This window comes from Lucilia sericata, unplaced genomic scaffold (assembly GCF_015586225.1).
Source record: "Lucilia sericata isolate MDLA Ls3-8-SP2 unplaced genomic scaffold, ASM1558622v1 Contig000389F_arrow, whole genome shotgun sequence".
In the NCBI taxonomy this organism is placed as follows: Eukaryota; Metazoa; Arthropoda; class Insecta; order Diptera; family Calliphoridae; genus Lucilia; species Lucilia sericata.
The window spans coordinates 295,017-306,195 of NW_023994407.1; the positions used below are offsets into that span (position 1 = coordinate 295,017).

General features: G+C 31.4%; 1 protein-coding gene across 1 annotated transcript; it reads right to left on the bottom strand.

Annotated features, from left to right (window-relative positions):
* Nucleotides 1-1,246: 1,246 nt before the first annotated feature.
* Nucleotides 1,247-7,593, bottom strand: LOC119604408 (sodium- and chloride-dependent neutral and basic amino acid transporter B(0+)-like). Its single transcript, XM_037956989.1, has 10 exons — nt 7,431-7,593; nt 6,622-6,756; nt 6,144-6,313; nt 5,980-6,086; nt 5,784-5,919; nt 2,376-2,703; nt 2,165-2,313; nt 1,978-2,106; nt 1,714-1,920; nt 1,247-1,637 (listed from the first exon to the last, which is right to left on the bottom strand). Exons 1-10 carry the CDS (start codon nt 7,591-7,593, stop codon nt 1,359-1,361), a joined length of 1,803 nt encoding a protein of 600 aa, XP_037812917.1. The 3' UTR covers nt 1,247-1,358.
* Between the last annotated feature and the right edge of the window lie 3,586 nt (nt 7,594-11,179).

Genomic DNA, 11,179 nt, shown 5'->3' on the forward strand with positions numbered 1-11,179 from the left:
CCTCCGAAAAGCAGCTTTAACAGTCATAACTGTTTTAAAAATGTGAGTATAGCGATAAAATTCAACATAAATAAGTTTTATATAAGCCAAATTCATTCTACCAAATTTTATGATGATCGGTCTATAATTGACCCTCATATATGGTCCCCTCCAAAAAATGACTTTAACGCCCATTACTGACTTAAAAATACGAGTCTAGCGCTGAAATTCAATATAAGTAAGTTTCATACGATCTAAAATCTATTTACCGAATTTTATGAGGATCGGTACATAACTTACCCTACCCCCATATATGGCCCCTCTCAGAAAATGACTTTAACGCACATTACTGGCTTAAAAATGCGAGTATAGCTGTGAAATTCCATATACAGAAGTAATTTTCTTACAAGCCAAAATCTCTTTACCGAATTGACCCTACCGCCCATATATGTTCATGGTTTAAAAGTTGTACAAAAATATTTTGTTTTTAAAAATTAATATTTTGTTAATCCGAAAGGGATGTGTTCATAATTGACTTAAGTCCTATTTCAAATATCAACCTAATGTTTATAGGGAGCATTCCACTTACGGCATACGGTTTGATTATGGGCATATAAGATTCGGTATAGTCGAATATAACACTCTTACTTGTTCTATTTCACTACGTTTAGATCTTGTATGTGTATATTTGAATTTGTGATCCTTCTATGAATCTTTGAAACTTCCTACATTGACGCTGACGCCATGACCGTTAATATATGAGATATACGGGGATATCTCCTTATATCCCTCCCTTCTACCTGATTTCATGACCAATCGTCATGAGACGAATTTTATCGATATACTTGAATTTTAGGGTATATTGGGTTTGTGCTGATGTTTGTAACGCACAATTGAAATTGGTCGAGATCGGTTCATTATTTCACCTAGTCCCCATACAACGGAACCCCCAGAATAGGTCTTTTGAGCAAAAAGTGGTACAACTAAGTTTTATACTTGCCCAATTTTGAACTGATCGTCCCTTACTTGACCATAGACCTCACAAAGAGACTACTTCAGAAAGTGAGTCCACAATTCGCTTAAAAGGCAAATGACGCAATGTAATTCAGCATAAATACATTTTATTTCAACATAGATCAAACCACCAAATTTTATGAGAATAAGTGCACATTTTCCCCCAGACACTATATAAAGCCTCATTTTTAGAAAATTAGTTTTTAATCAACAAATTGCTTAAATATATCTTAGGAATTTAATTAAAATTCTCTTAACTTTTGTAGGTTGGCCCAACTATAATTTCTTACTTTTTTATTTAGTTGAAATCAAAATTAAGTCTAAATTTATTTAATCTCACAAATACTTATAAATATCTTCTCAAATTATATTTCTTCGGTAACGTCATTTAAATGATGTGTTGCATCCGTATTACCCATAGCGACTTCGTAACGTTGACGATCTTTAGCATCGACCGGATACCAGTCATTTGGTCGACAACAATGCTGGAAACGTGTTTTTAATGTACCAATACCCTGGTACATGGAGCGTATGGCATAAAATGGTATAAAAATCCAAGGTAAAAGAACAAAAGTTATGCATATAAATTGAATGCCAGGAATAGATACGGCATGCTCCATCGATGCTATTGCTATAGCTGCAAGCTATTAAAAAATATTATTTTAAGTTTAAATTTTTTTAATTAGTCTAATGTCTTTAAAATTAAAGTGAAATACTTACCAATGCCAGAAGCATAAATAATGGTACAACAAATCTCAGAAAATTTACTTGCCAGGTAGAGAAACGATCTTTTATCATAAATTCTATATCACGTTGAAAACGTATGCGACCATATATCCAAAGGACAATTAGTAATAATAATAAATTGATGGCATTTTGTGTGATATTGGAATCAATCCATAGTACACTAAAATAGTTGATTCCGTGCTATAAAAATAACATACTTAAATTAAACAAAACTCTATGATAATTCTTTCCACTTACATTTGAGGTAAAGTACAGGGAACACAAAGCAACCGCACCAGTAACCATCATACAAATCTCAGTTTTACGTTCTCTTAACGTATCAAACTCATCAAATATTGTAGTCAATGTCGAAAATAGTTGTATGATCTAAATTAAAGGAAATTTTATAAATTTTAAATATAAGCAAGTGACAAAAATTTGTTACTATCAAAAGTGTAGCTCCCAAAAACAGCATAAAAAAGAATAAAATGGACCATAAATTGGCCCATGCCATGTCGACCATAACACTGCCACTGGATAAGTACAAAGTCAAAATACGTTCCACACGCGAATAATAGTTGTTATCAGTTATTTCTACCAAATACAAAAACATTAGAAATTTCAGTTTTGCACGAATAGATATTTCCGATTCTTACCTTTAAAGTATCTCTCCGTTAAATGTGTTAGTAAACTTATTGCCACAATGATAAACATTTGTGCCAGACCAATTATCCAACTTGTTTTCTTAATGTTAGTTTTAAATTTATTGAAACTAGAGAGTGTTATAAATAGACCCCAACCAGGACCAAAAGCCGATAAACCGTATATAGGAATCATGGTTATACCTTGAACATAATTTATCCAAGGTGGTATTATCACTTTTCGATAAACTGCTCCAGCTCCTGGTAGGAAACTAAAACGTATCAAACATATTACCAATAAACAAATAAAAATTCGAACGCTATAGCGTATAAGTTGACCCATCTGGAAAAAATTAAGGGTTTAAAACTTATTATTATAGAAGACGATTTAAAAAATGAAGGTATATGTATATTGTTTTTGTTATCTATATATATATAAAAATGAATGTGTGTCTGTTTGTATGTTTGAACGTTATAGACTCTAAAACTGCTGAACCGATTTTCTTGAAATTTTCACAGCGTATTCCTGTATGTCTGGAATAGGTAATAGGCTACTTTTTATTTTGAAATTTCAAGTGGGCGAGGTGCCACGCCCATATTATAAAATATTAAATCCGTATATTTGAGATAATATAACAGTTAGAGTCCTCAAATTTTGTCGGAGTCACTTTAGTTGTCCTAAATAATCATTATTTAGGACAAAAAGTAGGCGGAATAGCATTAGGGGGCGTGGCACCTTCCATATAAATTAAAAACAAAAATTCGTTTATCTTAGAAACAATTACAGTTAGAATCTTAAAATTTTGCACAAATAACATTAACATCCATGTTAACATTTTGGGAAATAAATTGGCGGACTACCCATGAGGGGAGCGGCACCTCCCATATTAATTAAATGCAAAAATTCGTTTATCTGGGAAACTAATAGAAATAAATTCTTCAACTGTTGCACTAAGAACTTAAATATTCGTCTGAACATGAAAAAGATCGGACTTCTATCTGGGAGGGCTTGGAGCCCCCATATGAATTAAATAGAAAAATTCGTATATCTGAGAAACTATTAGAGCTAGAATCTTCAAATTTTACTTGAAGAACTTTGACATTCATCTGAACAATTAGAGTATAACGGGCGGACTTTCAATGGGGGACTTGGTACCTCCCATATTAATTAAATAAAAAATTTCGTTTATCTGGGAAACTAATAGAACTAGATTCTTCAAATTTTGCACAAATTACTTTAATATTCATCTAAACATTTTGGAGAGAAAGGGCGGGCTTTTATCTTGGGGGCTTGAAACCCCCACATAAATTAAATAGAAAAATTCTTATATCTGAGAAACTATTAGATGTAGAATCATTAAATATTACATGAAGTACTTTGACATTAATGTGAACATTTAGGGAATAATTGGCGAACTTTAAATGCCGGACTTGGCACTTCCCATATTAATTAAATACAAAAATTCATTTATGTGGGAAACTAATAGAACTAGATTCTTCAAATTTTGCATAACTGAACATATTGGGGGAAAATGAGCGGACTTTCATATGTGGGGAGTGGAGCCCCCACCCACACTGGGTACAGCTAGTTTTATATAAAAAGATCGTCACCTTAATATATTTTATTATATTAGTTAGTTAGTTAGTTAGTTAGTTAGTTAGTTAGTTAGTTAGTTAGTTAGTTAGTTAGTAGTTAGTTAGTTAGTAGTTAGTTAGTTAGTTAGTTAGTTAGTTAGTTAGTTAGTTAGTTAGTAGTTAGTAGTTAGTTAGTTAGTTAGTTAGTTAGTTAGTTAGTTAGTTAGTTAGTTAGTTAGTTAGTTAGTTAGTTCGTTAGTTAGTTAGTTAGTTAGTTAGTAGTTAGTTAGTTAGTAGTTAGTTAGTTAGTTAGTTAGTTAGTTAGTTAGTTAGTTAGTTAGTTAGTTAGTTAGTTAGTTAGTTAGTAGTTAGTTAGTAGTTAGTTAGTTAGTTAGTTAGTTAGTTAGTTAGTTAGTTAGTTAGTTAGTTAGTTAGTTAGTTAGTTAGTTAGTTAGTTAGTTAGTTAGTTAGTTAGTTAGTTAGTTAGTTAGTTAGTTAGTTAGTTAGTTAGTAGTTAGTTAGTTAGTTAGTTAGTTAGTTAGTTAGTTAGTTAGTAGTTAGTTAGTTAGTAGTTAGTTAGTTAGTTAGTTAGTTAGTTAGTTAGTTAGTTAGTTAGTTAGTTAGTTAGTTAGTTAGTTAGTTAGTTAGTTAGTTAGTTAGTTAGTTAGTTAGTTAGTTAGTTAGTTAGTTAGTTAGTTAGTTAGTTAGTTAGTTAGTTAGTTAGTTAGTTAGTTAGTAGTTAGTTAGTTAGTTAGTTAGTTAGTTAGTTAGTTAGTTAGTTAGTTAGTTAGTTAGTTAGTTAGTTAGTTAGTTAGTTAGTTAGTTAGTTAGTTAGTTAGTTAGTTAGTTAGTTAGTTCGTTAGTTAGTTAGTTAGTTAGTTAGTTAGTTAGTTAGTTAGTTAGTTAGTTAGTTAGTTCGTTAGTAGTTAGTTCGTTAGTTAGTTAGTTAGTTAGTTAGTTAGTTAGTTAGTTAGTTAGTTAGTTAGTTAGTTAGTTAGTTAGTTATTTAGTTAGTTAGTTAGTTAGTTAGTTAGTTAGTTAGTTAGTTAGTTAGTTAGTTAGTTAGTTAGTTAGTTAGTTAGTTAGTTAGTTAGTTAGTTAGTAGTTAGTTAGTTAGTTAGTAGTTAGTTAGTTAGTTAGTTAGTTAGTTAGTTAGTTAGTTAGTTAGTTAGTTAGTTAGTTAGTTAGTTAGTTAGTTAGTTAGTTAGTTAGTTAGTTAGTAGTTAGTTAGTTAGTTAGTTAGTTAGTTAGTTAGTTAGTTAGTTAGTTAGTTAGTTAGTTAGTTAGTTAGTTAGTTAGTTAGTTAGTTAGTTAGTTAGTTAGTTAGTTAGTTAGTTAGTTAGTTAGTAGTTATCCTAGTCTAGTGTATGGTCTTGTATATGAACTAAACTTCGTACTAGTCTACATACTTAATAATTTGTGCTATTGGGACTATTTATGAAAGTTTGTAAAGGTTTTAAATCTTAAATAGAATTTTTGTATAATGTTTAATATGGGATAGATTCTACACGGAACCCAACTTTACAGCATGTGTTACAGAAATTTATATAGTTTTGCTGAAAATTACAAATATATTAACATTTATTTGAGATTAATGAACATCAAACAGAACCTCGAAAGAAGTTTTCATACATAAACTCATATCAGTTTAATTTAGTCTATAATGAATATCGGGCTAGGGTCAATTGTTACCCGATTTTCATCTTTTATACTTCAACTTCTGGGTACTAGTGCAAAACTTGAATATGATTCCAGCATAAATAAATTAGATATGTAAAAATATTTTGATACGTTTAAAAATGAATGACAAAATCAACATAAAAATTTGATACATTAAAGTCAACTTACCCTTTCTGCATCAAAAAATTTATAAATTACAAATGCCACTAAATACCAAAGTAAAATAGAGCATATCACCAACTGCCAGGACATATTAAATTCCAAATCATAAGATTCAAATAAGTTTTCATCATTAAAAATAGTTCTGTATTAAAAAACAATCATTATTACACTTAAAACTATTAAGAAAACACATAAAACTTACTTTAAATACAATACAGATGGTATATGATGATTAATATATTCATACATGGTCTCATTACTGGATCCACTATCATCATTGGTGGCATTTTCGAATTTTATATTACACAGCTTAAGAAAAGATAATTAATTAGGAAAAAAATTTTAATAATTATATTTTATACTTACATTGACCTCTTCTTCCTCAGTTAAGTTAACAGCCCATTTCTTAAGACCCTCACAGCTCCAGGGCAACGTGGGCTGCATGGAGGCAAACATATAGACCAGTGGTAATACAGCAAATATGCTATAGTACATAATTACAGATAAGTTTATGGCTAATGTTATGTAACCAATACCTAAAGTAGATTTATTATTAGAGAAATAGGTTTCTTAAGGGAATATATACATATATATTGCTCATTTACTACAAGACTGACTATACAAAATTTGGGTTTTTTTAATATACATACATACGTCATACCAAAGTCTTTCATACAGATTAAGCAAATTTCAATTTATCGGGAGGTCAGGTTGTATGGAATTTAGATGAGAAACTATCAGAACATTCAATGCCATTTTTCTCGAAACGACTTTTTCGAGAAAAAAAATTAGTAAATGAGCGATATATGTGTGTAGACAAGTTTTAATTGAATGTGGATCTTACCTTTGAATAAAGGTGCTATACGAAATGTTGATATATAACTACTGCTAGAAAACTGACCCAAAAATGATTGTATTACCATGAGTGGTATTGTATAAACAGCCAATGTTAGTAAATAAGTCGGTATTATGGCGGTATCTGAAATTAAGAAATAGGCATGAGTTACGGTATTTTAAAATACTTCTTTCTAAAACTGATTTCCGTTTTCTGATCCCAGCTTTTGAAAATGTGGCCCAAATTTAAATTTTGATCAAAATATGCTAAAATCGGTATGGATCTTACCATGTATTCAGGGCTCTTGCCAAATATATAAAAAGTAGGAAAGTATTGTCGGGCATGACCGACTATATGATACCCAACACCATAAGTCAAATTGGGAGGAGGGATGTATTATTATATAAAGGTTATTTATGCTGAATGTCATTGCGATACTAATGGTTATAAGTCAATTTTTGGACGTCTAAGGTATTTTCTAAAGGGGGGTTTATATGGGGGCTATGGTCAAGCGACTGATCATTACAAAAATTTATGCCTATATAAAACTTAGTTGTGTCAATTTTTGGACAGATATGGATACGAAGTAGATATGAGTTAAAAAACCCCATATCGGGAGGTCAGGTTGTATGGATCGGTTTTAACCATTTTCAATGGACATCTTCCTTTTGCCGAAAAACACGTATTGTGGCCTGTAGCTTGCGCACAAGGTTTACATGGACAGTTAGCCGGACAGACGGACTCGGAAAGTGATTCTGATTCGATCGTATATCGTATCTCGTTTATTTATAGTTTGTTATCTTACTAAAACTACTCACCCACAAATTCCATGGAAAAGAACCATGACATAGCGAAAAAATCCATTCGAAAAACCAAAGCAATACCGGCATATATAAAATCACTTGGACTTGACCAATGGCCACGATTTGTGTCCGGAACAAATGGACGAAGGCCAGTTTCGTAAGATGTTTCATAAACCATAATTAATTGAATTTAATTAAATTTTTACACAGATTGAACATAAATTATTTGACCTTGACAATGAATACGAATACACTTTGTTTTAAATTACAGTTTAATTTCTTATCTTAATGTAGACTCTCAGTAGACAAGTTTAAGAGGCGTAGTTTTAATTATTTATAAGAATTTATAAATTTTAAATTATTAGTTTTTTGTTCTTGTTTTATTTACTACACTTGTATTAATTATTAGATTTGTTTATGTTTATCAAAAACAAAAAAAAAAAAAAAAAAAATGAAATCTGTTTTAAAATTCTTGCCATAAAGCTCGATCTAATTAGTTGAAGCTTTGGCACACGACTAAAAACTGTGATGACAAATGCAAAGTGAATTAGTACTAAGTAAATTAATAAATATAAATAATGTTTACATATAAATATTTGTCTTCTTTATTTATAAATTTGTTATGCGTTGGGAATTCTAATGGACTCTCGTTTACATTTCCGATTATTTTGTTTATGTGATTATCACAAAACACTTGTTTTTGTTTAAGATCGAGAATTTCTGCAAATACTTAATCAAACATATTGTGGAAAAATCAAGTGCATGAAATGACATTGTCGTCACCACTATAAATATTGTAGTGTCGATAGCATCCATGACTTTAATATTCGCAACTATGGATGCCAATTGTAAGTTAATAAATCCGGGGTTTAGTTTATGGATATATGTAGATTTTATATATCGATCCAATATATAAAGATAAATTAGGGTGATTTAGGGGATAGTCCTTAAAAAAATCATTATACCCTACAACACGATAGTTTGTAGGTTATTATGGGTTTACGCTGATCATTCAGAATCATTTTCTAAATCCATTAAATCCATGTAAACAAACTAGAAGACGCAATTGTTAGAATAATATTAAAAATGGTTGAAATCTTAAACTTATTTCGCATGGTCCTCATAGAACTGTACCACTCGACTAGGGCTTTGGAACTCATAGTTCCACGATTAATAGTATCTCTACAAAAAGCAACGCATAATAGCTATACCCAGTGTGCTTTTTAAAGATTCTTGCTCTAATAATTTTCAGATACACGATTCTTTGCATTTAATTCATGTGGGATATGCTACGCCAACAATTGCAAGTTCACCAATTTTTCCCATGTTTATATTTCACTCATATGGGAGATCCCGAAATGTAACCGTGAATGTCAAAGTTGTTCATGTAAAATAGATTAACTGTAGACTAGACTATAGACTAGACTATAGGCAAGACTATAGACTATACTGTGGACTAGACTATAGACTGGACTATAGACTTAACTATAGACTAGACTATAGACTGGACTATAGACTAGACTATAGACTAGACTTTAGATTAGACTATAGACTAGACTATAGACTAGACTATAGACTAAACTAGACTATAGACTAGACTATAGACTAGACTAGACTATAGACTAGACTATAGACTAGACTAGACTATAGACTAGACTAGACTATAGACTAGACTATAGACTAGACTATAGGCTAGACTATAGACTAGACTATAGACTAGACTATAGACTAGACTATAGACTGGACTATAGACTAGACTATAGACTAGACTATAGACTAGACTATACTATAGACTAGACTATAGACTAGACTATACTATAGACTAGACTATAGACTAGACTATAGACTAGACTATAGACTAGACTATAGACTGGACTATAGACCAGACTATAGACTAGACTAGACTATAGACTAGACTATAGACTAGACTAGACTATAGACTAGACTATAGACTATAGACTAGACTAGACTATAGACTAGACTATAGACTAGACTATAGGCTAGACTATAGACTAGACTATAGACTAGACTATAGACTAGACTATAGACTGGACTATAGACTAGACTATAGACTAGACTATAGACTAGACTATACTATAGACTAGACTATAGACTAGACTATACTATAGACTAGACTATAGACTAGACTATAGACTAGACTATAGACTAGACTATAGACTAGACTATAGACTAGACTATAGACTGGACTATAGACCAGACTATAGACTAGACTATAGACTAAACTATAGACTAGACTATAGACTAGACTATAGACTAGACTATAGACTAGACTATAGACTAGACTATAGACTGACTAGACTAGACTATAGACTAGACTAGACTATAGACTAGACTATAGACTAGACTATAGACTAGACTATAGACTAGACTATAGACTAGACTATAGACTAGTCTATAGACTAGACTACATTCTAGATCTAATAGTTTCTTTATATGGGCGGTAACACGTCCACTAAAGCCAGACTGTCCATTTTGTCCCATATGTTCATAAGGTCAAAGTTGTCCATAAACAATTTGAGTTCTGGTGTAATTATACGACTTTTAATATTTATTTTGTAAGTGGGCGTAGCACCTAAATGAACATTAAAATTTGAGGGGGCTTTATATTGGGGCAAGGGTCAAATGAGCCACGATCATTATGAAATTTGGCAGGGTTATCAAGGCTTATACTATATAACTTGGTTGTTTTTCGAAATACTAGCATATTTAATATAATTATGATATCAAAATTCGAGGGAATTTAGTTGTATGGGGGCTAAGTGAAATAATATACCGAATTGAAAAATGGTATCTTTAAATTTTGGCGTTAATTTCAGCAATTTCCATTTTGGTACCACCCTAATGTATATATATATACTATATATATATACTATAAAAATAAATGGGATTTTAGAAAATCTGTTTTTATAGCCACCATCAAAAAAGATGGGGGGTATATTGATTTTGTCATTCCGTGTGTAACACATCGAAATATTGTTCACAGACCCCATAAAGTATATATATTCTGGGACCTCGTAAGATTCTAAGACGATCTAGCTATGTCCGTCCGTCTGTCCGTCTGTTGTCTGTTGTTGGCACGATAGCGTCCACAAAAAAAGAAATATTGAGATGAAATTTTCCCAAAATATTTTTTATTGATCAGAAATGTTTGGTATTGAAAATGGGCAAAATCGGTCAACGATTTCACATAGCCCCCATACAAATGTACCCCCGGAATATTGTGTAAAAAGCTTCAAACATTCACAAATTCGTTGTTTATGAAGCAAATGGCACAAAATTTAGCATAAGTCAGTTTTTTGACCTCCGAAATAAAATTCTGAATTATGTCGGACATAGAACCACAATTGGCCCTACCCCCCATATAAGGTCCCCTTTTGAAAATTACTATAATTCTGATTACTGGCTTAAACATACGAATATAGCGACGAAATTTGCTAAACATGGGTTTCTTGCCAAGCCAATATCTCTCCACCAAACTATATGTGGATCGGTCCATAATTGACCCAACCCCCCATATAAGGTCCCCTTCAGAAAATGACATTAACGGTCCCTAACAGAAAATTACTTTAACGCTCATTACTGGCCTAAAAAAGCGAGTAAGGCGATGAAATTCGATATAGTTTTGTATGAGCTAACATCTCTCTACAAAATTTTGTGGGGATCGGTCCATAATTGACTCTACCTTTCATTTAAGGTCCCCATCAGAAAATAACTTAAACGCTCATTACTGGCGTAAATGAAAT